This window comes from Plectropomus leopardus, chromosome 8 (assembly GCF_026936395.1).
Source record: "Plectropomus leopardus strain MGB_pleo_1.0 chromosome 8, ASM2693639v1, whole genome shotgun sequence".
NCBI classification, from domain to species: Eukaryota; Metazoa; Chordata; class Actinopteri; order Perciformes; family Serranidae; genus Plectropomus; species Plectropomus leopardus.
The window spans coordinates 36,022,567-36,050,061 of record NC_142183.1 but is presented as its reverse complement, the minus strand read 5'-3'; the positions used below and the strand labels follow the sequence as shown (position 1 = coordinate 36,050,061).

The 27,495-nt window shown below is 38.0% G+C and overlaps 2 protein-coding genes across 4 annotated transcripts in view; one reads left to right on the top strand and one right to left on the bottom strand.

The window, feature by feature from the left end:
- Positions 1 to 3,046: 3,046 nt before the first annotated feature.
- Positions 3,047 to 9,866, bottom strand: LOC121947912 (serine protease inhibitor Kazal-type 1-like). The gene is made up of 4 exons (XM_042493100.2): positions 9,726 to 9,866; positions 8,428 to 8,504; positions 5,310 to 5,419; positions 3,047 to 3,234 (listed from the first exon to the last, which is right to left on the bottom strand). Exons 1-4 carry the CDS (start codon positions 9,772 to 9,774, stop codon positions 3,183 to 3,185), a joined length of 288 nt encoding a protein of 95 aa, XP_042349034.1. The 5' UTR covers positions 9,775 to 9,866; the 3' UTR covers positions 3,047 to 3,182.
- An 8,695-nt stretch (positions 9,867 to 18,561) lies between these two features.
- Positions 18,562 to 27,495, top strand: part of csnk1a1 (casein kinase 1, alpha 1) — a 38,089-nt gene continuing 29,155 nt past the window's right edge. For 2 of the 3 annotated variants that reach the window (XM_042493212.2, XM_042493210.2), the window contains exons 1-2: positions 18,562 to 19,318; positions 19,590 to 19,696. In XM_042493212.2, coding sequence (XP_042349146.1) covers positions 19,196 to 19,318; positions 19,590 to 19,696 — 230 coding nt within the window. In that variant the 5' untranslated portion in view covers positions 18,562 to 19,195. The remainder of the gene's footprint in view (positions 19,319 to 19,589; positions 19,697 to 27,495) is intronic. The other variant, XM_042493213.2, reaches the window with a different exon arrangement.

Sequence of the window (27,495 nt, the reverse complement as noted above, 5' to 3'; positions counted from 1 at the left end):
AGTGGATCAGGAAACAAGAAGTACAACACTTAACAACACAGCACATTTTCAAATTATACCAAGCAGGATTGCCTTTCAGTTCACAATGTCTGAAGACTCCCTTAATTAGAGATGGCAGATTCAAAACTCAAAAACATTTCAACACTTTCAAACCATTGTTTCGAAATGTCTCTAAACATTTCAAAAGCTATTCACTCAATATTGGCATCCACTGGCAGAGGCTGGCATTGCAGTCATTACCTAACGTTTGTGTTGAAAGCTTCCTTTTCCTGAGCCCAAATTCTACCTAAATAGGTGTCATGCAAATATGCCTATCCTACTGTCCTATGCTACAGTTAGTTGATTGCAATTTAATGGTAAAATGAATGACACCCAGAATTAATACAATGCATCTTTTTATGCTTTGATGGCTGTGGAATCAAAAATTACAGTTTGAATGGGTTTCAATGGAGCATTGTTTTACCTTAACAGTTTAAATGTAACAATTTGGTATCCACGGTGTATTTAACACTTATTGTAGGAGCTGAGCTGGAAATTCACTGATTAAACTAAATACACTATCTCGCCAAAATTCATGCCATTTGCATTAACACAACCAAAATTATCAAAAAAATGAAGAATGAAAAGGGTTAAATTATATCTAAATAATAATAATTATTATTATCAATTATTATCATCATCATTTTATATATATATATATATATATATATATATATATATATATATATATATATATATATATATATATATATATATATATATATATAATTTTATTTTTTACTATTTTAAATATAATTTTATCTTGCCAAGTTTCTCATTGCCCTTTTCCCATGTTTTTGAAAGAAATCACACTAATTTTTTCAGGTTTTAAGAGGTTAATTTGCACTGCGTGATGATATGAATGTGAGTGTAACATTCTGTGACCACACACAGAATAAAATTAATAATAATATTAAATTATATATAATAAACACAATATCTATCTATCTATTCTCACAAATCTCTCAATTTAAGTAACATAACACTGCATTTCCTGCAGTCCTTGAGTTTACAACCCTTTGTCTGGGATTGACGTGATCACGTGATGTTTCGAAACCCGTCTTGAGCTCCACACCGAAAACAGAAGTGACAAAACGTTTCAAAACAGTTCGATCTTCAGTGCAGAAATTGCCATCTCTACCCTTAATATGCTGTGCCATTTAGGCAATAGCAATTCACTACATTTCTTTAAAATATATTTATTAGGTCCTCTCATGGTCTACACATTTTCAAAGGCCATGCAGTCTTGGTTGTTGATAAGGAGAGCATATGGACTGCATGTACCTCCTTGTTTTTCATGTGGCTACCCCAGCTACGTCATTTCAGCAGCAAGTGAGGAGTTTCGCTGTAGTGAAGTATTGCTTTTCCTGTGCAAATGTTAATGCTATCCAGTGGCATTGTTAGGCCTGGTCATCTGATGCTTCAGGCCTGAATGTTTAATAAGTAGCCCTGGATCTAAATATATAGCCTTTTTTCTTTTTCAAAAAATAAGAACAGACCTAATAGTAAAAAGAGCCCTGGATCTTAATAATCTGTCATTTTGCTCATATTTGTACTTCACCACTGTTAACACAAATACATACATTTAACTATTTTTACAAGTCTAGTCAATATGTTTTAATGATAGCAGTCGGAAAGTACTCTGTACTCACTACTGATTACTAACAGTACTTATTTTGTCTTAACTGTTTAATTTGTGCTTGATTTGATTGAGGTGTGTATTGTGAATACAAGGGCAGTGGGAGTTCATGTTGAGTTTTTTATGTAAGTGTTCACTTCCTCCTACTCCCTTTTGTATATAGAATACCCATGATGTTTACTGAATATGTCTTATGTAAATTCCGGTGTTTAAATCTGATTTACATTTTGATTTTCCCCTTTTTATTTAGCATGTTCAAAAAAAAGATCTTCAACTGAAACTGAACTGACCAAAAATAAAATCACAATTCATAACTGATTTAAAAATGGTTTTCAAGTATAAATAAGATGCTAGACTGCATTAAAAAAATCAACAGAGTTTGCTCATTAAAGGGAAGGATCCCCATGGAACCGCCTACTGAGGTCCCAGCTAAACCCCCAATGTCCTAAAATTCATGAAACGCCCCTGATGATATCTCTCCAAGATCCATGCAGATACGAAGAAGTGGACATGATCCCTCACCAACTTCCCACCAGGAAACATTGCCAGTTGTGTTTATTTTATGCACATTGTCAAAGAGTTAACATGACATATGGTTTATTCAATAAATGCTAAAACACAAGATTGATGTATTCAGTTCAGGACCTCCACATCCAGCATCATTACCTGCAGGATCACCTGAGAGCAGCCACCTGAACAGCTGATGCAACAGTTGGTTTGCCACCAAAGAATCTATGCACAACTGTCAGAAACATCTCAGGGACAATGATCCCACTGGCTGGTCTCAGAGGATCTTGCAGGTGAAGAGTCTATATGTGGAGGCACTGGGCTGCCTTATAGACCAAGTGAATGCACTGCCAACTTGAGAAATATCCATTCAGTTCAGCAGCAACACCTCTGATGGACATTTTTCACATCTGTGGCATTGTGATGTGTGACCAAACTGCACATTTTGGTGTCCTTTTACTGAGACATTCTCAAGCTGCATCTGTGTGGTAATGATGCTGTTTGACCCTTTGAAACCTGAGCAGATTGACTTTATTACTTTCAAAAACACAGGGAGAAGACAATGAGCAACACAAGAAGAAATAACCCCAAAATTAGAGTATTGCAGTCTATGTGTTTGTTGTTTATTTTCCATGTAAAAAAAAAAAGAGTTTCTAAAAAAATACTTTTGAACGGAATTTGAAAGCAGCACAAGAAAAGTGATATCGCTCCAGGTTGCAAAGGGTTAATCAGTTAATCAGCATCTGGCTATGCCACTCCTGTCAGGTAGATGGATTATTTTGGAAAAGGACAAGCACTAACTAACACAGATTTTCACAAGTTTGTTTCATGAGCTGAAATACAAATTCAAAGGAGACATGCTGCAGCTTGTAACTTTATTGAGAATGTCAGATACAAGTATGGATATGATTTGTGTGTGTGTGTGTGTGTGTGTGTGTGTGTGTGAGAGAGAGAGAGAGAGAGAGAGAGAGAGAGTGAGACTGCGCAGCACTTTCAGTTAAGAAGGGCACTCTCCTTTTCCTTTCACTGTCACATTCTTCTCCTCCAGTCTGTAAAAACAGGTCATGGTGTTAGAACATATTGTAGGTGGTTTTTTGTGTGTGTTTGTGTGTGTGTGTGTGTGTGAGAGAGAGAGAGACAGAGATAGAGATAGCAAGAGCGAGAGAGAGAGAGAGAGAGAGCACATGTGTGTGTTTGGGGGTATTATTGTAGCAATAATACATCCAGAAAGAAAGCCTCAACAACAGGGAGAAACAGGTGTTCCAAAGTTTTTTCAACACTGCTATCAGTGTCATATTGTGTTCTCAAATAACTTGAACAAGAAGTCGACTTTGACATCATAAAGTAAATTTTCTGTTTGTGGGTAACATTATTATAATAGATGTCCATAATCCTCATCTGTATTTTTTCATTGGGTGTTTGTCAATGAAAAAAATACATTCTGTAAACAAATATATCATAGTGTTAAAGCTGGCAGGGAACAAAGTGATTATTACTAACAGGTTGTGCAGATCTCTACGGTGGTGACTGCAGCATGCAGGTTTAACTACATTTTCAGTATGTAGCCTGCAGCAGGTTTATCTCTGCATGGATGTATAAGAGTGGAGTTAGATTTGAGGGAGGGCAGAATCATGATACAGAGCATGCAAGAGGAACAGGAGGAATACATTTGCGCCAGGATTCTCGTGCTCATAATGATCAGAGCTGCTTGTGCTCACTTTAGTAGTCTGACTCTTTTGAACACAAATTCCAAATTAAAACTGGTTCATGTATTTCATTTTATCTGGAAGTGAAGGGCCATCCTGTTAAACCCTCCCTTCAACTTTCAAAATAAAAGTTGTGGTCTTTTTTAGAACCACCAGATGGAGACAAAGAGCAGTGTTTGGTGTTTGCGTTATCTTTAAAAGCACTAACTGACTGCTAATGGACAACATACAGAAACAAAGACGCTATAAGATGTGCTGTAAGCAGCTGACTCAATGTGGCATGTGCTGTATTTGAGTGTGTAAGAGAGCTAAAGTTTGCACGTGTCCTATTTAATGTTTCTATGTGTTGTTTCTATGCCCTCTTCTATGATGTTTGGTTTGATGCAGCTGCTCCCTTTACCCGAAACAATTTTCCCCCTATGGAGACATATAAAGTAACCTTGAACCTTGACTAAAATCACATTAAATTGGTTGACAAATAATCTATAGAGTAATACTGAGAGTCAGATTAATATAAAGTATCTAATGGTCATAAGTCATAGTGGCCATGTTAGCGTCAAGTGTCAACCTCTAGTTTCTAGTTTAATTTTCTGAACTTTCAATAATTTTAACATAGAAAATTATAACAATCATTATAATAATAATAATCATTATTAGAAAAATTGTTAGAAAGCTGCCTTCAGAAATCTAATGAGCCTGATATTGGGTTTACTGTAATAATAACAATAATGGTGTTATTGGCAAATAGGTATTATATATATTGTTGTACTTTGCTATTAATCTCACTTTTGGTCTGCAGTACTCTTATATAGTTTTCATTTTATTTTGTTGTTATTTTAGTTTGTAAAGTATGTCATTGTACTGCTGCAACAAGTAAATTTACTCCCTGGGGACCAATAAAGGTGTATTTTACTCTTAATCTTAATTATCTACAGAGCAGAACTACATGCCAACAATAATAGAAAATGTGGGCTAAACAATAAGGCATACAGACACAAACGTTTTAAATCACATAGTGTCCTAAAGAGTAATTTGGTCATCAATTTCATATTAATTAAATTACTTTTTTCCCTGAGCAGACTTTATCTTTATGAAAGACATGACCTTGACACCCTGGTGTGGTGCATCCTGATGCAGCCTGTTCCTGTCAGTCCAAACTGGCTGGCAAGTAACCAAAGTGCTCAGAGGCCAAAACAACCAGAGAGACTGGGAGAGCAGACTGACACACGATCAAATGAGATACAGTTTCACAACCCCTCACATACGTATGCAAATTATATTGCGACAATTATACTCCATATATGCATATATGCATCTGTGTGTGTGTGTGTGTGTGTGTGTGTGTGTGTGTGTGTGTGTGTGTGTGTGTGTGTGTATGTGTGTGTGTGTGTGTGTGTGTGTGTGTGTGTGCTACATGCCTATTCTTCTGGCAGAGAACACATTCAGTGCTGTAGGTTTTTCCATCACTGCCACATACTGGATCGTACTCCCTGGTACAGGTTCCTGCTTTATACATCTTACAGCCATTCTGGACACAAACACAGGTAGTCACATGATTATAGATTAGACACTCAGTCACTTACATATGAGTCATTGTTCATTTAATAATACTCTGACAAAAACTGTACTTGTTGGACTTGCTCATTCGTCTGTGTTCAACAGGCATTAGATGATGATGCTGCTTTGATGTTTCTGTCCTCAGATTCACAGACAAGAAATTCTTCAGTTTACCTCCAGGGGAGGTGTTCACAAGCATTCTGAGCACACTAAGAGGGCGCCTTACTTAGCCAAAGATTGCTAGCAAGGAGTCCTAGCTTACAAGGGATTTAGAAAAGGTTTCAGAGCAACTCAGAGCAAGAAAGGGACAAAAGCTTTCACCTTAGTGAGGAGGCGTGGTTGACCCCGTTGCAGGTATGATCAGCCTGTTCTCATTCCAAACGTGTAAAATAGCATTGCTTTGTCCGTGCTTTTGGCATAAGTGTGTGATGCCAAAACGCACCTTTTGTGTGTGCATGAAATGCTGCTGGACTGTGTTAGGAGAGAAGGCAGATGAACAGAACCAGTTGCGGTGTTATTATATGCCAGCGGACAGTTGGATAGCACCGGTTTTAAATACTGCCGTAATGACGGAATATATGTGTGCGAGGTGCAGTGAATGACATTGTTGACGGTCCTACTTTGGTTCCCATGTGCTGTTGTTGCATGCTGTTATCCTACCATCTGCATTTTTTGACATCAAGGTAGCAGCATCCCGGAATGTAAATAGCAGACGCAAAGGGATACCTAAAGCGTGATATATAGGAAGTCCACTGCAAAGCTGCAACATGTGATAAGTTGGAATGAGAACGTGTTGGAATGATGTATTCTTTTAATAGATGTGATTGGTTGTCACAGACATGCCCTTTGTAAGCCTGCAAGGTGTTGACATCCAGTGGAAATTAAATGAACTGTGCCACAATATAAGAATGTGAAAGCTCTGTCTGTGTGATCACAATGCTGCACTCTTGCAAATTTCAAGTTGATATAACACCAGTTGCTAGTGTTATATCATTATTGTGTTGGCTGGGAAACATGTCTCTAATGAGATCAACCACAAACATTATCCCTGCACCATCTAATTGGTGACATTTATTTTACTCATTGTCATCCAGCGTTTAAAAAAATATTTCTCCTTCCTCGTTGTACTCAACCATTTTCTCCTCTGCTTAAGAATTTCTTAAGCCTCTTAAAGTACCTCCTCTTTAATCCAAAGGTTTTTACCTCAGTGTGAGCTGTCTTATTTTACCTGGATCTAGTCTTAACTTTAATGGGTATTGTTTTGAAAATGTCTTCATTCTAAGAATTTTCATAGAATTTTGTCACTGGAGCAACTCCTTGTGCTAGGAAACTTTGTGAATACAGCCTCAGAGCTATAGAGAGCAGCGTCACTGTGGGTCTTTGTCTTTCTGTTTGTTACTGTCAGTGGCAGAATCTCTGTGGGGAAGAGATCCAAGGAATCCTTTATCTATTCTTTATCTGGCTACCTTTATTTGTCAGAAGAGCATTCTTTTCGTTTTATTAAGTCTTGAAAGGCAGCATAGCACCATACTAAAGCACTTTATTAAACTGGTCACATAAGATTTAATTATTCTTCATGTTCAACTGATTGCTTAAATGCTCAATGTTTCCCAGACAAATGCTGAATTTGGAAAAACTTCTTGTGGTTTTTCTGCTGCATCTACCTGGAACATCCTACAACTTACATTCAAATTCAACATAATAGTTACTATGGGCCAGTTTGAATCTATCATTACCAATTACTCCGCTTCTGAATGGAATTGTTTTTAATGGTGTTCGTCCTGTTGTTGTTTGTTCTTTGTGTTTTCTTCCTTGAGATTTAAATAAAGGTTGACTGAATGAGTCAGGAGCAAGTCCTTAGACAGTAATATATGAGGACAAATATCTTAGCCTGTGCAGAGACTCTAGATCAGGACTGATATGAGCTCTTTGCTTTGTTCCAATTTAAACCCTGGCAGTACTGCTGACTATGATCTGTGACTCATTTATAGACATTTTGGATCCAGCAATAATCCAAACATTGCAGGATTCAAACCAACTTGTGATAGGTAGTCACTTTATTAAGAAATTCCATATGAGATCCAACTCTTTTATATAAAAGGTGATATTGTTATCGTGTGCACACGTAAGTCAATTTCTTGTGGAACCCAGTTGTATGTTCTCACAAAATCATAACTTGTACACATAAATTATAATATCCCCCTCCAGGGGCCATATTTACAAAGCTTCCTAGAACAAAGAGTTACTTCTTGAGACGAAATTCTAAGAAATTGCTAAGAATTATGACTTTTGAAATAGGACTTTTAAGAGGCTTAAGAGTTTCTTAAGTTGAGGATAAAATAGCAGAAAGACAAAGAGGTAAGTGAAATATTCTCCAAACACTGGATGCCAGTGAGTTAATGTAACACTACAGATTAGATGGTGCTGGGAGAATTTTTGTGGTTGATTTTGTTGGAGATGTGTCCACATTTCCCACCCAGCACCATAACAATATAACACTAGACATAAAGTGATCTCAAAAGAAAAATATTTGCAACAGAAAAAAATGCAACAGCAGCATTGTGATCACACGACACTTTGCAGGCTCATATAAGGGTGTGTGTGTGACAGTCAGTCACACCAGTTGTTTTGATAATTTTCCTGAATCACTCCCATGATAGGAGTCCTTGGTAGAAATATTTAAGTTAGTGAGAGTTTTCTCAGAACGTTTTGTAAAATGGCCCCAGGACTTTTGGGGGCGGTTATATATTGTAAACCAGTTGCCAGTTTATTAGGCTCACTAAAAGTAATGCACTCCAATATAACAGTCTTGGCCATTATTTCAGTAACATTTTAAGCTGATGACATGGGACTGTTGAATTTTGCAGCGGTTCTAGCAGTTAGTGGATACCTCTGAAAATTAGCCCTTTTATCTTTTTTCAATCTGAAACCAGTCATGAAAATAAACACACAGAATCAGGTTACTCCAAGCAGTCTCACCTGTGCAACTTCTTGTTCTCCAGATGTCATCATGTCCTCACTGTCTGGAGTCACAGTCTTAGCCTCCAGGGACAGGACTACACACACACACACACACACACACAAACACACACACACACACACACACACACACACACACACACACACACACTTAATCAGTTTTTTCCAATAATTTGAGCACAAAATCAAAAATTGTAAAAACAAGTCGTTATCTGTTTTCATCATTTTGATTTTGGAAACAAATATTAAAGAAGTTTTTTTTTTGGCTTAATTTTTTAAAACGAATGAATAAATGATACTCAGATTAGGTTTCTTTCTCCCTTGCCCCTGACACAACCCCAGTGCACCCTGTAAGAATGTCATGCATGTAACCAGCTTTCTGCTTAGAAGAATGTAACCGAGCTAAGATTCATGTTCTTCTTGTTTTGTTGCTCTTTGTGTTTTTGAGGAAACAATGTTGAAACTAAAAGTGCTACTTCTGACTGAGAGAACAATGCATCAGTACCACCTGTCAGGCTTCAGCGTGAAAAACCTTAACTTTCTTCTTAATAAACCATATTCTGGTGTAGAACGTAATGACTTCAGTCAGTTAAACTCTCTTATTAAAACTCAGAGGGGAAATCAATGTGAACAGACCCTGACGTTAGCAGAATCTGTGGTTATTATCAGGTTATATCAGGTGTCTGTGTTATCTCTGTGCTATTTGGCTGGTAATAAGCATGTCTGCTTTAAACCAGTTCAAATCAGCCATGGGAAAATGACGTCTGAAGCAAACAGTTAGTGTTTTCACAAAGCCACGACTGAGAAACATGTTTTCACTACAGTGACGTCATTATGTCAAAGTACAAGTTAAAAACACATTTATTTTACTTTTCTTTCTATTTTAATTCAGCAAAACCCCTCTGCTCACATAAATGATCTCAGTTTGATTTTTAGATCTTGACCATGCACAATATATATTTTAGAGCTTTTTTTTCATGCGAAGAAGTAGAGTAGATTAACCATTTATTACCAGCTGTAATGATCTTTAACATTACAGTATCTGAATAACACACTGACAAAATAAACTCCATCTCAGAGAATCATTTGGAGTCCTTTAACACTATCTTCTGATAAAAGTGAGTTGATATCTTTTTTTTTCTGAAACATCCTGCTATATGAGAAAACTACCTCAAGAACAAGTGGAAGCTTCCTACACTCTCAGCTATTTCTTCCTTAAAGGGACAAAAGTGTCTGAAGCAGAAAGAGAATCAGAATAAGTTGTTAAGATGACAGCTTTAAGCTCTGAAAGAACTCACCAGAGAGCGAGAGAAGCAGAGCGGAGCACAGCAGCACAGTCAGCTTCATGGTTTCCAGTGTGTTGACGGGAGTCTGTGAGCAGCAGGTGTGTGTTTCACACCTTATATCGTCCTGTCATAGATATCCCTTCCAACTGGCTGTTCAGTCATAGGGTGGTGACTGTCCTCTGATTGGCTGGGTTGTAAAAGGGCTGTATTCACAAAGCTTCTTAGCACAGTTTTGCTCCGAGTGACGAAATGCAGAGAAAATTCTTCCTTAAAGTTTAGATTTGGTCCTTGTAAAGACAAAAGTAATTTATAAAGCGTCTTAGTGCTTAAGAGAGCTCCTGAGCTGAAAAACTGTTAGTAGCAGGGAGGAGGACAATTAAAGGGCTTAAGGGTTTCTTAAAATCTTTATTGTGAACTGCTGATTTATTATTGTTTTGCTACCTGGTTCATCAGATTTGGAGGCTGCTACACTAATTTGCTTCACTAAAACTATCCCTAATAGGATATTGATAATGTAGCGTCACCACAGTGTAGATGATAGTAGAAAAACAGGAATTAAATGTATTATTTATAATTATTTATAAATGTACTTGACTTGAAATGTACACTTGACTACCATACAAGGTGCCACCTACTACTCAGTAATCATTTGCACGCACTTAAACTCCCATGGTGCAGCATCATGAGTAATATGGGGCTCAATAGGTCTGGCAGTGCACACAAAAGCAAAAGCAGTTAAATCAAGGTGCTGGACAGAACAAATATTGATACAAAAGTACAAAAATAAAGTCTGCACACTTGATGATGCTCCCATGAACATTTATTACCTCCACATGTGAAGTTTCAGGCCCAAAAAGGGCCATGGCCGCCCAAAGACTAGATTTGTGTCAAGCATTCAAACCATACTGTATCAGAGTTTTTTTGTTTTTTCACTTTATTAAAAATGTATCCTGCAAACCATAAAAGAAAGCAGTGAATCAATTGTTAATAAAATGTTTTAGAAGTTGCCACATGAACTATTGAATAAAGAAGAAAGTGTTGAATTCATACCCTAAAAGGGCAATGAATCTCGGGCGATACAAACTATAATTTGGAAACTAAAGGTAATATTTTGAAAAAAAAACAACAACAAAAAAACACCATAAAATCCTGTTATTTTAGCAAAGATACATTAGAAAATAAACTAATATTCCAAAATGTGGAAGAAATATTCTCCAAATGCTGAATGACATTTAAATGCAACAGATTACATCATGCAGGAGTAATGCTTGTGGGTGATGAGCTCACATCTTCCATCCAAACCCAGTGCTACCTCCTAATTTGTAATTTGTGATACTATATTTATATACATATATATATATTTATATATCTATCTATCTATCTATATATATATATATATATATATATATATATATATATATAATTAAAGCAATACACAACAGATGCAACACATTCCTTACTTATTATAAATCATCAACATGCCACAGATGCCACAAAATGAGCAAAAAAAACCAACAAAAAGACAAATACACTAAACAAAACAAACAAACAAAAACAGTCATCATGATTATCAGTCTTCTAAACATGGCCTCAGTGAATACCATTTTTTCTTCAAAGTCCTTCCCTTCATTCTTCCCTGTCTATTAGCGATAATGCAAAGAGAGAGAAACGTTATTTTTCTTTCAGTTTGAAAATAAATCTCTTACCCTATTAAATAACTATATTTAAAATCCTTGGACATCAATTTCTTAGTCCCCCGTTAAAGGGTTTTTTGGGTGGAGTTTTCCGCTGTGAGGATCCATGGACAGAGGGACAATGTGAGCTGTAATGCCCTCCGAGGCTAATTTGTGATTTTTTTAGCAATGGACTTAATAGATCAAATTGATGTTGAATTAAATTTTGTTATTGACCTACAATGAACTTTGACTTGACCAGTCAGTAAAGCACTTTGGGTGGATTTTGGTTCTGACATGTGCTGTATTAATAAATTCGCCTTGCCTTGATTATGCAGGATTCATGTTTGTGGTCGATGTCATTAGAGATGATGTCTTCCACATCTTCATCCACCCAACACAATAACGCCAGAAATAAAGTGATGACAACACTAACTGTAAAAATGCAGCAGTGCAGCAGTGATGACTTGAGTCTGTCTCAACCTTCCATCAGCAGTGTTCACATGAACAATGGCAACACTTTTACAGTCTCATATTGTGACAGTCAATCACACCTTTTTAAAGAATGCATCATGCTTAACAGGGTCTGCCACACCTCCTCTCGAAGATAAAAGTTCCTGTCCCTTCCATGTGTTCAGAGTTTCTCTGAGAATGTTCCTAGATCACTCCCAAGCTCGGACTCCTTGGTAGAAAAGTTATCAGAATGTTTGTGAATACAGCCCCAAATCATCTGAGCCACAAGACAACATGACTGGATCAAAAGAGCAACAGCCAGGAAAAACAGAAATAGAACTATACTCAAGGTTTTAGTATGAACACACAACCACACAGTCAACATGTGACTGTCACACACAGTGAGGCCTGAAATTCATCTCTAATTGTGGAAATAGTTGAAGACAAATAAAGAGTAATTTGATCAACTGTCTTAAATAAAGGACACTTGCCAGTATATAGTAAGGTGCAGCTGGAAGCTCAGAAAAGCTAGTCAGTGGACTATGACTTAATATTACTTCATATTATGAATATCACAGTATTTACAATATAGGGGGAACATACTAAAAATGAATTGTGGTGATGATTTGGTTTAAAAAACATATGATCATATTAAACCTGAATTAATAAAAAACAGTGAAGTGAAGGGACAGTCAACAAGACAGAGAAAGTTGGGAGATTTTTTTCCCTCATTTTTCTTTTTTTTTTTTTTTACAATTGGTAGCTTTGATTTTGTATTAATACATTGTAGTTAATAGTTCCTCTGTTGACCTTAAACATTCTTAATACAGCAGATGGACGTGTGTGTGTGTGTGTGTGTGTGTGTGTGTGTGTGTGTGTGTTCTAAATTGCCCGTAGGTGTGACTGTGAGTGTGAAAGGTTGTCTGTCTATATGTGTCGGCCCTGCAATAGTCTGGTGACCTGTCCAGGGTGTAACCCGGCTCGCGCCCAATGACTACTGGGATTGGCTCCAGCCCCCCCATGACCCTTATGAAGACAAGTGGTTTTGGATAATGAATCTATGAATGAATGTTCTGTCTTTACTTTATTTTACTGTTGTTAACACAATGTGATTGGTGTTAACTTTTCTACATTTTAACATTTGGACATTCCTACGTCATTACAATAAAGCCAACTGAACTGATTTTGAATTGAACAGAATTGCCTGCATACATCTAGTGCTGTATATGTGAGGCTAAAACTGTATTTAAAGATTTAAATAATGACAAAGGAGGAGCAGGCAGTTTATGAGTGATCTGTGTGTTTGTATTGTGGTATTGTGAATTACACCAACCTGATTATTCGGGGGGTCATGGGTTGAAAAAATTGAGAACCACTGCTTTACTGTATTCTATACTGTTATTTACTGTGCATTGCTACACTATTTATATGGCTTTCTTAACTTATTTTTCCTTTGGATATTTTGGGATATTTATATCTATTTGTACGGTGGAGTTTTCTTTTCTTCTTTTATTTATTGTGTGTTTCTTGACCTGCTGGTGAGCTGCTGATTATAATGGCCCTTGCAGAATAAAGACATATTGAATTTGATATGTTATAAAATGTAGTTACAGAATCATTTTGGTTTGTTTTTTCTTCCCATTACATTTCCCATGTGCTGTGCAAAGTGGATCAGCAGCAGGTGGTGCCATTGGACTGAGTAATACCTTCATGTTAGGCAGCTGAAGAAGGCAGAGGTGGAGAGAAATGTGCAGTGCAGACATCAGGTAGACTTTACAGTCTCTGTGTGCACAACTCTTGTGAGACATTTTTACTGTGGGAAGCATCAGTGACATCTAATCACTAAGTATACACTGAGAAGCCTCATGGAACAAAATGCAATTCATGCTAATATCTGTGACTCTCCCTTTGGTATAATATACTGCACCCAAACCAAACAAACTCACAATAAATAATCTATTATTATTATTATTATTATTATCAGTAGTAGTAGTAGTAGTAGTAGTAGTATTACTATTAATAATAATAATAATAATAATAATAATAATAATAATAATAATAATAATAATAATAATAATAACAATAATAATAATAATAATAATAATAATAATAATAATAATAATGATAATAATGAACAGTGCAATATGTGGTCTGTTCAGTAGAAATTGTGTCCTTATGTTTTATTTTACTGAAACAACTTCCTGTCTGATATTTGTTGGTAAAAATGTTATTGGCAATTACTCCCCAAGTGATCAATAAAAAAAAAAAATCAAAACACATGAGGCTTCTTTTTTTCATTTCATTTCAGTCATTTTCTGTAACCGCTTGTCCTCATAAGGGTGGCTTCTTTTTTTAATTTAATTTAATTTAATCTTCATTCTACCAGTTTAGTCGGTGAAAATGTTACAGACAGAGACACAAGAGAGACTAAATACAGTTCATAAGCACTTTTAAACACACTGATACATTTCATCCTTCTGGTCACTACTTCACAAAGTGTTATATGTTATACTGTAGACTCTAGGGGCACATTTTGGGGGAACTGACATTTGGAACATATAGTAAAAAATGAATTTGTATTTGAATTCAAGTCAGCACTGACATACGTCTGTAAGAATCATACTGTTGCCAATGCAAACGTAAAAATGCGAATGATTTGTCTGTTCAGGATAGAAACAGCGGTGGTGGATAAAGTACCTGAAAGCCACACTTGAGGAAAAGTACAGAAATCTTCTACAGAAAATGACTTTGGTACAAAGTAAAGTCACCTATTAGAATATTACTTGAGTAAAAGTCTTAAAGTATCTGATATTTACTGAACTTAAATATCAAAAGTAATTTTACACTATTAAATGTAATTAAGGATTACAAGTAAATGCACATTCATCCCCTCCTCCCTTCCTTCCCACAAAATGGGAAGGAAGCTTTATTTGTATAGCACATTTCAACAGGGCAATCCAAAGGGCTTTATAGAGCAATAAAATGTAAAACATTGTAAATATCATTTTTATTATAAATCAGTGAGCCTTTTAATATATATATGCAGCTCGAAAACTACATCAATATGAAGAATTAAGAAAGCACATGTTGATATACTTTGTTTTTTTCCTCTACAGTTAATATTACTAATAATCTGATGTGCACAGACACTTAACTTGTTTGAGGTTACACAACAATCCTGTTTTGATGTGTCATGTCCATGTTTGGTGAGTCATAGTTCTTCATATAGGCTGGTTTTCCTTTTTGCTTAAAGCTGTAGATTTGTCTTTTTAATATGAAGGAGTGCATTGATTGTAAGGAACAAAGCATTTACTGGAAACAAGCTCTCTAAAGTTGTAGTTGTATGATAGAATCCCCTTTTACCCATCGGCCCACCTTATGAGCGCTGCTCAGCATGTTTTGAGATGTCAAAAATAAGTGGAATTATTGTGTTAGTCCAACTAAAACTGGAGTTTTAAAATCCATGTAAATTTGTTTGACTGAAATCAGACTAAACTGAATTTCTCAAAAGTTGTAAAACACACCCAGATAATGTGACTGGAAGTCGAGCTGTTCGATCATGTCAACACGTCGGACTCTAACCAGACTTGGTGTTCTGTGCATGCTCCTAGTCACCGCGCCTGCCTCCCTCTGTGGTTAGGGATAGGGACCGTTTGTTACTTACTGCAAAATGGGTCCATCATTAAAAACATGTAAGTATTGAAGAGGAACTTGTGTTATTAATTTTTGCTTAGGTGAGGGACATACTACTTGAAAAGTTAGTATTTCATATTTATTTAAAAAAAAAAAAGTTCCATCCAGCCACCCACCCGGTCCCACAACACCGGCACAGAAGCTAAGCGATGTCCTGCTGTGGTTGAGACCGCAGCAAAACATATTTGAACCACCTAGAAAATCAATACCAGTTTATTTGTTCACTGTATTTGAATATTGTCCCCTCTTTCCCTCCCACAACAGCTGATGGAGGCAGTAAAAGAGTAAAATGAATCAGTGGAGTTTGTTCCTTTTGATATAACGGCTTCAAATCCCAGTCCGTAAGGGCTGTCTGACAGCAAAGTAAAGAAGTGAAAATATTCTAAATATAGTGTACACTTGATACGTGATACACGTGACATTGATTTTTTTAGGTGGCTTCAAACTAATTAATGAAAGCAGAGTTTGCTCAGCCGTTTGATTACGTGTACGTGACGCAGCGGTTTTCTAGCCCGAAGTTATCATAAATAAACAGTTATGATTGTGATGCAGTCTATATCACAGACTGTAGAAATTATATTAATGTATTTAAACTAGCTGAAAGGGGTGTATCTCCACCTGCTGTAATGAAGTCGGATATTCTGTCATCAAATGCATTGTCCTCCGCTGCTTGTATACTGGAACAAGGACATTAGTCCAATTAACTCACCTAATGGAGCTATAACTGTGGCTCCACTGAACTGTGCATGAAAACATATTTAGTGTTTTTGAGGGTCCTTATTGTTCTGTTTGATTGTTTTTTTAAGCAGTGTTATATTGTCAGTCTGAATGTGGCTTTAGACCTTGTTTTTGACACTAGCAGCATTGCCTCCTCATCCTGCATGGTTAGCTACCATAAGTCACACCTGGGACCTCCTCTGTGTATGTAATTTGATTAGTTTATGAAGCTGGGAAAAGTTCCATGATGAAAATCTGACGCTTAGTGAATATTTTATGGGCTGATTACAATGTAATTTATTTTTCTGTGTTTATGAAATCCATTACTCATAGAAAAGAAAAATGAATGATTCAGTTGACCTATTTACCCAACTGAACTTAAACAGTTAAACAACAACGGGGGGGGGAAGGGGAATTCGGGGATGCAAGACTTTCTAAAGCCCGCTTTAGTCCGGCCCTGCTTTGGCACAGTTTCATGTTATAACATTAAAAACCTTCAAACTGTGTGTGATACTAAAGCTTGAAACTGGCGGATGTAACGCTCAAACTGGACTTACTGGATTGTATTTGGTTTGCTCACCTGTAGCCTACCTGACGCAACATGCACACAGCAGCGGAGTCTCCACCCTGACGCTGCGTTCAGGCGACGTCGGCGAAATGGGAGGAACGGGAAACATGATTTGAAAATGATTTCAGTTTCGAAAAACCTTTCCAAAAAGTACTCTTCAAGTCTTACCAACTAACATTTCCCATAACTCCAAAAGCCAAAGAAATCCTTTTAAAAATACCTGACCTGCTGCGACAATGATTTTGAGCTTAAACTAATACTTGTGTATTTTGAGCTGAAACTACTGATCCTTTTTTTTCAGTGTAAGTTCTGATGCTTTTTCGATTGAAAGGCTATACATGACTGGCTTTAATCAAAGGTTTTACAACTTGAAAACTTTTGGGTCATTATGCCAGCTCATTATAAAGGAGCTGAACGTACTGTATTAATGTAAATTCTATGGGATTTTATTTAGACAGTGACTTCGCAGCCATTTTTCCACTGGTTTGCTTAAATTATGCTAATATGGTAGATGTTCACACTGAGTGGGAGATATAATTACTGCAAAAAAATGATCAATATCTGAGTCTGACTTTTGACAAAGAGGCAGCCATTTCTGAGACTTGTCTGTCTGTAATTACAGTCTGAATAATATGAGAGGAATGTGGCATCATCCTGCCCCTCCCTAACTACAGCCCAAACCTGTTATTAGATGAATTAAATCAAATTTCCGTCCATTATTTATCATGCAATTGTCAAATTTCTTATCCGGCTAGTAGAGTCATGTGCCCATGTGAAAGTCACATAGTATCATCGTTTTCATATGAGATGGGTCTGCATGAAATTACAAGTGTACATTTACAATTTTCCTAGCTAAGACCCAAATGTCATTATATCCTAGAACTGTCCAAATCTCCAAGAGATGTCCTTAAATCCTAATAGAAGTGTCCTCAATACCTAGGAATGTCCTTAAGTCCTGGAGATGTCCTAAATTTATGGAAAAGTCCTAAAATCCTAAAAAACCTCAGAAACATCCGAAAATCCTGAACCCTAAAATCCACTTATGGATTTTAGGATTTAGATGGAAAGGAAAGCTAAAATCCTAAAAACATCCCCAAACCCTAGAAATTTCCTAAAATCCTATCCTATGTACTTATATCCGAGAAATGTCCTAAAATCCTGGAAATATCCCCTAATCCTAGTCACATGCTAAAAACCTGAAATTGACCCGGAATCCTAAAAATGCCATAAAATATGAGAAACGTTGCAAAAACGCGAAATGTCCTAAAACCTTTAATGTCCTTAAATCCTAGAAACATCCTAAAATACTAGATATGTCCTAAAAAAGGCTTCTAGAAATGTCCTAAAATAGTAGAAATGTCCTAAAATAGGCTACTAGAAATGTCATAAAATACTAGAAATATTCTGAAATCCTAGAAATGTCCTAAAATCCCAGAAACGTGTATGGGACCATTGCGACTGACCCCTTTGCCTTTTGTCATTTTGCAAAAGTGGCCCCCAAGCAGAGCCAGTTGAGTATCTCTGCTACACAGTATATGATACATAGGCCTAGAAAATCATTTTGAATTTTGCCGTTGTGTACTTCGTACATATCGGGCATCGAAAAAATACCGTTTCATTTCAGCCATAATTGCGTATGATTTTGTTGTGACGCGCCCTGTAGGCTGTAGGTCGAGTTTTGATTGTGAGTTTTCCGACAGCACCTGAAGGGCTCGTGAGATATCTAACCTTAGCTAATCGCCTCCAACGGAAACCAGCTGAGAGAAAGGGTAGAGAAGACAAGATGGCGGAATGAGTGGGTTGCGCTTTCGACAGACTGCTGCGACCCTTGGAGTTTACTGAAAACGCTCTTAAAGGACTGAAAAGACTGAAAAAGCAACATTATCAACGGAAGTGCAATTTAAAAGGCTGATCTTGCTCCTCAGCACCGAGGAGGTCCGGACATTTTTCCGCGGCGGTCCTTGCGACAGCGTTAGCTTGATGCTAACGTTAGCCAACGTTAGGTTTCAGTAGCTGCTACTTCGAGGTAGCTGGGTGGTTGTTGTAGGCCGTAAGCTTTTTCGGATTAGTTCGGATGTATATACATCGATACTGACAAGGCATTTCGCGTTTCTCGGGGGAGGTTTTATTTGAACGAAGATCCATTATATCCGGTAGCCTATGAATAAAGCGAACATCGTCAGGAGAAATCCACTTTCCAGCTTGCTTGTTAGGGTCATTTTCGACAAAATAGTTTGGAGTAACAGCTAGTCCACACTTGTCTTCATCAACGCCAACTGGACATACAGGACTCTGTATGTTCTGCTGACAATCGGGCTAGACTGCCTCACACAATTTCCTAAAGTGAATCGGGTGGAGATTTTCATTTGGTGGATATTATGGCGAGCAGCAGTGGCTCCAAAGCCGAATTCATAGTCGGTGGAAAGTATAAGCTTGTCAGAAAAATTGGATCGGGATCTTTCGGTGACATATATCTGGCCATCAACATCACAAATGGAGAGGTAATTTTCTGCATCGATGTCGAAATTCATCTATGTTCTTGTTGTGCTGAACTCCGCTGTGTCCTGGGCCAAAGTATTTGAGGCAGATAGTGACATAGCTGTGAAAGTTAGCCGGCCTGTGGCTATCAATCTGTTAAAATTAGCTAAAGCTGCTACAAGATTTAGCATTATTCGTTTGTCATTGTGTACCTTAACACGTATGGTCGCTGTAGCTAACGGTGATAACTGATGTATAAGTCTAAATGTTATCTTTTGTGTGTGTCATTTCCAGGAGGTAGCTGTAAAATTGGAATCACAGAAAGCCAGACATCCACAGTTGTTATACGAAAGCAAGCTGTACAAAATCCTACAAGGTGGTGTCGGGATTCCACACATCAGGTAAATATGTGATTTATTCATGATCCTGTCGTTACTGACAATGTAGTGACACTTTGTTTATCTATCGCATTCCTCAAGCTAGCTATATTAGAGTGTCAAAGTCTACGTTAAAGACAATAATGTTTAAGAGGCAGCAGGCTCGTTGGCAGCAGGCCTGCTAATCTGCCTAACGTTACTTGGTCTATTCCATGAACGGTGTTTTTCCACCGAACGCTTAAAAATCGCGTCGGGTTTTCAATGTACGTATTGATTTGTATCAGTCATGTTTAGACCCGAGCTGTGCATTTCTGTTGTGAACAGCAGCTGTCGGGGTGAGGAAAAGCAGCTATGTGGTTGGAAATGGCCGCTCCTCTTTTGTTGTGTTAGCTCCCAACATGTCTTCCCCTGCCCTGTTAGAAAATGGCGGCGGAGCACACAAGCGAAAACAACAACCTAAGCCCCGCGGTAGAAGAGTGTTTTCACCGCGTTTTTCTGCTCATACGTGGTCTTCTCTCGACGTTATACTGTTATGTGCCACACAACAAATGCATATGTGTTGGAGTAACTGTTAAGAGTGGGGTGTAGCCTTATCGGAGTAAGTGGTAACGTTACCGTTTGAAGACACAAGCTGTGCCCCTCAGTTCACACTGAGCCTGAGGACTGTCACTCACAGCCTGCTGCTTCGCCTCGATGTTACAAACATGGGCACTTATGTCACATTGACCTGTTACTGCAGAGCACTTTGCGACACCTTTGCAGCCTGTCACGTTAATATGTTTATGAGGGAAAAGGGGAAGTTTGTGTATGAATGCTGTTGAGGGTGATTAACATGAACCACTAAATGTGCAGAAAAAGGAAATACGATGAATATCATAATATGGTCCTGTGCACACTTTAACATAAGTACTACACTGAAGTTGAAAAAGTCATTGAGTTAGTAAAAGTCATTAGAGTTTAGAAAGGTCCTGGGCTTTTGTAGTGTGAAATGCAGCTGGTAAAGTAATCCTCCTTGAATAACCTCCTACATAATGTAACAAACTGGCAAATGTATTTTCTGGAGCCGACAAAGCTCTAATATGCAAACGTTTTGTTTATCATCATGTATGTTTCCTCATTTTTTCCCCGCGATCCATCTCTCTGCTCATGTATGCCTGACAGTTGAAATTATGTTTGAATAGATCTTGAATCTGATTGAAAAATGCTGCCTAAGTGGGTAAAGAGAAATATGTAACATGGGTTTTTGAGGAGTCATTGAAAAGTTTTGAAATTTGTTCATGAAAATGTATGGGAATGCTGGTTAATATAGTATAAAACAAACTAATTGTTGGTATTTATTGTGTGAGCGTAGCAGCAGAATAGTTTGATATATTCATGTTTTTTGTGAGTGAGATATGTGTACGCTTAATAGTTTTGACATTTGTAGTCCAAAGCAGTGGAGATGTTTTTTTAAAGTATTCCTTTCCTTTTATCCCTTTTTATTTCCGAATGAAAATCACAATATCACAACTTTATTACTCCATGTTTTTATTTTTTACAATCAGAAATACTTAAATGATCCCTGTGCAGATATTGTGGTTCAGTATATGCGTGATTGATCACCTGACCGATTTTATTGCCTCATTCTTTTGATTTATCAAACAAAATATACATGTCCTTTTAAAAATATGTTTTAATACTGTTTAAGAGAAAGTCAGGGCTGGCATGACATATGGGTCGTCATTAACAGTGGTACACACTTAAATAAAATGAAACAGGTCATTTTGGTTCCTGTTGCTTGTCTGGCGTTGATAATAAACGGTAATAATGTGATCCTTTGACCTAATGCTACCTTCTGAAGTCATACCAACCCTTTGCTGTTTTCTGTTTTGTTCGTTATCGTATATTAGCGTGAAAAATGGAAGCTGTAGGCTTTGCAGTCTTCCCTGTGTACCTAATGCAAGCAAACCCCAGAGTAAAACTTTATCTCGGCCTGTCCGGCGACTTTTGAGGCATCCAAAACAGCTTTTTACGACTAGTATTTGTCTACAGTCATCTGATATGGTGCAAGTCTGAGTAACTGCCGTAACAGTAGAGGAGAGGAACTCTGTTTCATTGACTGCTGTTGGTTTGGAACGAAGACCTTGGTCGTGATGGCATATGGTTAGAGCTGTGATGTAAATCTTGGCGTGTTTTACTATTTGAAGAGATTGTTGTCACCCAGAGAGACATTGTGAGCTGTCTGTATTCTGCTAGTCAGAATCGCTTAAGTGAGTTCGGAGTAACCGAGTCTACCTGCTGTGTGTTCCAGCTGGTTTGTTTGAAGCACCACCCTGTTGTTTTCTTCACCTTTAGCTGATGCAAAAAGCTGCTTTGGCTTTACTACTTTTATCCGGCTCTTAAGCGGAGGCTCTTAGATGACAGAGGTACCCGTGACAGACAGTAGCTGTCGAGAACACATGTCAAACTTTAAAACCTTTTGTGTTGAATCACCACATTAACAAAATACAGCTCCTCTAAGGCATACTCAGTTTCACTGATTTGGACTTAATGCTAACATCTGTGCAGTTATAGCAGATTCTTTGACAATGAATGAATGTCCAAATGTCAGCAGTGCACATTTGGATTGTTTCTGATTAATTATCAGTCATGCTCATGATCAATAGCTGATCATTAAAAAATGAACTGAACACAACATGCATCTTCTTCCAAAATAAAGTGTTTTAAACAAATATTTTTTTACCGTAGCTAAAGGTTGCCATGCAACTCGACAAATAAGCTATTGCTTATGCTTATATCATTGCTATTTTTAATGATTATTTTTTTTGGACAAACTATCTGCTAGTTCTCCTGACTTTTCTTAAAACTAAGAAATGGAAAATACCGACATTTAACTGGTGTTGATTTTTTTTTTTCCCCCTGTGCTATATCTGGCTAACAGGGCTAACAGGCACGGCCATATACAGCACACAGCCCAGCTGGCACATGGCTGAATACAGACAATGACTGGAGCCGCTAAGGCACGGTGACTTGGTTGAAACCTGAACTCCAGTCACACGCACCTTCTTTACAAATTAGAATTGCTTTGTAAGGTAACCCTCGTCATAGATAGAAGCACACATTAGATGGGTGCCAACTTACTAAAAACTACTTTTCGTAGACACCAGGAAGTGAGTTGTAACAGCAGGTCAGTACCATTAATTGGAAGCGATGTTAATAACAATTTCTGCTGGTTTTGAAACAAACTTTTCTGTTACGTCAGTGCAAACAGGGACTGTTGATTGAATCTTTGCTCTGGTAATGTTGGCTTAATGTTGCAGCAAAGTCTTGTTAGAGCCTGTCCAACCTGCTGGTCCTGCTGCCCCTCCTCCACTCCTGCTACATCTTGGCTTACCTTTTATACAGTAACCACCTAACATGGTTTCAGGCTTTTCCTCATTCTTTTTCACACTGACACAGCCTCTTTGATGCAGTTTGAGGAAGTGGTGAATTAGATTTTCATGAAGTCTGAAAAGCTCCATTTGTTAACATGATTTAATGCATCTTTTAAAAAAGTGTCGGCTCAGTGTATGAATAAGGGACAAAATAGCACCAGCCACTATCCAAATTCTGGTAGAATCTGCAAGTGGCTGCTAGCTTTGCTTCACTCACGGGCTGCAACTAACAATTATTTTGATAAGCGATTAATCGGTCGAGTATTTTTTTGATTAATCGATGAATCGGATTTTAAAAAATAAAAATAGAACATAATAAAATAAGCATTTTTTCCTCCCATCACTTTGTTCAAAAACAGATTATCATTGACAACAGTGCGAAAAAGTACATAAACAGGCAGTTGCTTGAACATCCCTGAGCTGTCCAAATAATATTAGATTATAAATAATAAATATCTACAAAATCAAATATGAAACAATTCAAAAACTACATGTTGACAACTTTTACAGCATACCGTTACATTTCCATACATTAAAACTGAACATAGTAATTTTTTGTCGAGACTTAGCCTGCCGTTAAGCTCTCCTCCTCCTCACTTTTGCTTTCGTTTTAGATGCTGCATCATAACCCTCGTACTCCCGTGCCATGCCGTCTTAATTTTGCATATTTTGCAGCTCACGCTTCCTTGTTTTACGCAAAGTGCTCCCAAACTTTTGAAGTTTTCGTGTGAAACGTTTTCTCTGCCTCCGCCATGCCTCTTCAAAACACCCGCTTCACCACCACCGTTCCTGTCACCATGGGACGTAAACAGTCCCGCTACACAGCGAGTGACGCAACAATCGTACAACACAGCAAAGAGATAATTTTATTTGTTGCCAACGCATTTAATTATCAATAATAATCAATTTTATTGATTCATCGTTGCAGCCCTTCTTCACTCACCAGCCAGAAAGCCAGTGCTAAGTGTTGAGTAGCTGGTTTAATTTAAACATTCACTAGCCATCTGGCAGGTGGACCAAAGGTAATATTGCCTGCTGTGTGTCACTATGGCCGAGCTCTCCATTGTCCACACTAGGGTTTACACTACACTTTCTTTTGATGGCCAAAATGGCTTTAAACAGTGTGAATTATCACAGGTTTAGTAGCAAAGAGAGGGGAAAGAACTGTGTGCCAAGTATCACCACCACATTCATATTGGACACAGAAGCGTCCCGATATGTCGGTTGTTGCGCAGCCGCCTGTCAGCAGTCACCTGGATGTTCACACCAGAGGAACATTTCTCTGCTGCGGTCAGCCAGCGGTTCTGCTCCTCTGCTCTGATGTAATCACATGTAGAGCTCTGTTTCTGTCAGCTTGTGTGTCTTGGTTACATATGTTAAACAATTGCACTCAAAATTATACAACCCCCATTCAAAATTAGGATTACTGGCAAAAATTACAAACTTTCAGCAGTTTGCAATATTCTAATCAAACAAGAACAATTTAAGTCGCTCAACACAGCTAATAGTATAAGTGGTTTCTTCAAATTCCACACAAAATGCCACTTTTAATGACTACTGCAGTCTCAGAATTATTCAACCCTCTGAATAGAAGCTCTCATGAGAGCACACATTTGCAAATCAGGTGTTTTCTCAAGCACACCCGATGCAGCTAATCAGGGCCTTCAATAGTTGCATTACGTGTGCTTGAGTTAGAGCACATCAACTACCTTGACAGGTTTGGGGTTTGTTGATGGTGACATTTGATTTCATGTCAGAAATAAGTCAAGAGTATTGTCCAAAAAGTCAAGAGAAGAGATTACTGCCTTGTACAAACAAGGAAAAGGATACAAAAAATAGCAAAGCTACTGAATGTCCATAGAAATAGTGTTGGAGTCATAGTTTACAGGTTCAAAGTTAAACGAACACTGGCGACACTACCTGGACGAGGCAGAAAGAGCAAGTTATCAACCGTAGCCACCAGATTCTTGAGAGGGCAGGTGGTCAAAAACCCTCCAGTGACTGCAAAAGACCTGCAGCAAGACTTGGTGGCAGCAGGCACTGATGTTTCAGTTTGCACTGTAAGACACATACTAAACACTGAAGGTCTCCATGCCCAAACTCCAAGACATACACCATGACTGACACATAAGCACAAGAAAAGTCAGCTCCATTGTTCTCTAAACCATATAAATAGGCCACAGAAGTTTTAGGACTCTGTTCTGGGGAGTGATAAAACAAAAGTGGAACTTTTCGGGCCTATGGATCAGCAGTATGTCTGCAGGAGGAAGAATGAAGCATACGCTGAAAAGAACATCCTGCTTATGGTGAAGCAAGTCAGGCAAGTTTCAGGAAATCCCAGGAGTAAGTGTCCTGCTGTCTGAGGAGGTTAAAGCTTTGGCGTCAATGACAGCTGAACGTTTGTACATTTTGCCAATAAACCTGATTTGCATGGGGGTTAATTAATTTTAAGTGCAACTGTAGGTCACAAAATATTAGGCTTTTAATATGCTGCAAATAAATTATTCATTTATCTTTTTGGCATATTTCCCACCAGACATTTTTGCTGTTGATATTTTCGTCTGTTGAACAACGGCACATGATGCAGGCTAAAAGCCAGCAGTTGCTGGCTAACTTAAACTTTGGTCCACACATCACTGGACTGTTGGTGTTTGATGATGTTAATCATGTTTTGAACAAGGAAAAGCTTTGCATTTCATTTAGATCTCTGCTTGGCAATAATCAAGGGTCATGCACCATGTAAATGTATAAAAGTACCAAACTTAATTGGAGCATGTGATCAGTGTTGAGCCCCATGCCTACTCGACACTTTGAGAAATTTGAACATTTTTGTAATGTCGTTAGCTAATGTGAAAAAAAACAATGAATACAACATACGTTGACAATGTCAGACTGTATACCAACACAACCTGTGGTTAGAGCTACAAAAACTAACTGATTGATGTAATTTGATTCTAAAAGTATCGTGGATGAGTTGGTTCTATGTTATAATACACACTGTGTCAGCTGCCTAAACGCTGCACGGATAACATTTGCATGTAGAATGTATTGCTCCTTGTTTTTGTTATGTTTCACAAATTGACACTGGAGTGAAGTGGGCATAAATAAAATGATATGTTTAAAGTATTCCAGCTGATCATGTAACTCTGTGTCAAGCAGCAGATAACAACACACAGTTGTCTTTTTTTTTTTTATCCACCCCTTCCTCACCATCACCCTCATGATTTACAGCTAAACCGTAGTGGCTCCAAACAATTGTTGGAGGATCTTCTGTTTCTTGTTGGGGTAAGGGCATTACTAAACATATTGCAATGAGCTAGCTTACCATATCATACCTCCCAGTATGTCCCTGGAGTGAAGTGTTTTGTTTTAGGGGTGTGAGGGGCAGACAGCATCTTGTCTGTAACATCGTGCGGGCTGCCTTGTTGAGCGCAGTGGCACTGTTTTTGCTGTGAACTTGAAGCCTCTGGTTAACTGTTGGATGTTAGCAGCAAGTTTAACCATTACGGTGGCACTGTTCAGTGTGAGGATATATTCACTGTGAGTTGGAAACAAACTGCCAGCTCAGTTTGTAGCCTGGCAGGTAAGAAAACACACGCCTCGCCTGCTCACACATTGATTTAACTCATCAAAAGTGGAACTGCTACCACAGCGCCGTTGAAGGTGAGGATTTATTCACTGTGAGCTGGCAACAAACCAGCAGCTCTCAAGTTCATATATTGATAATATTTGAAAGTTGTAGTCATGTTCCATGGTCAGAAAATGCAACTAAAAGGTTGAGGTCTGGAGGCCAGCAGAAAAACACACGCCTCACCTGCTCATACTATCACCCACGAGAGAGTTATCTGGATGATGATGTTTGTGAGTGTTTTTTTTCTTAATGTGGGTGAAGAAAGCATAAGCACAGAGCTGAAACGCCAAAGCCATGCTGGTGGCTTACAAATATGATGGCAATTTACTCTTGATGTCATGATAGTTATTTCATACATTCCATGTGGAACAAGCTGCAACACATTGAGCATACAATTTGTGATAGTCATGCTACCGACACATATGTTTTATTCACATTAGAGTGTGACGCTGATGTTACATATCACACTTCTTTTGCTTCCAGGATGCCAGCACGCTGTCTAAAATCGAACGCTGGAGCAGCATGATGCTGCTGTTGTTTGGTTCTGTGTAAAATGCAAAGACTAGAGTCAAGACAGGACTTCATAGTGGCCATATAGTGCCATCCCAGTGTAACCAGGCATTCTGTTTCCCACTCATACAGGAGCGCTAGGTGCAAGCAAGTCTCTTCAGGGTCACTTGCTTGATAGGAAACTATGCCCTTTGCTGTGGTATTGCTGGGTGGAAACGGTAGTCTTGGGAGTTTTAATGCTCAGTGAAAGAAATAGGTTGTGATTACAA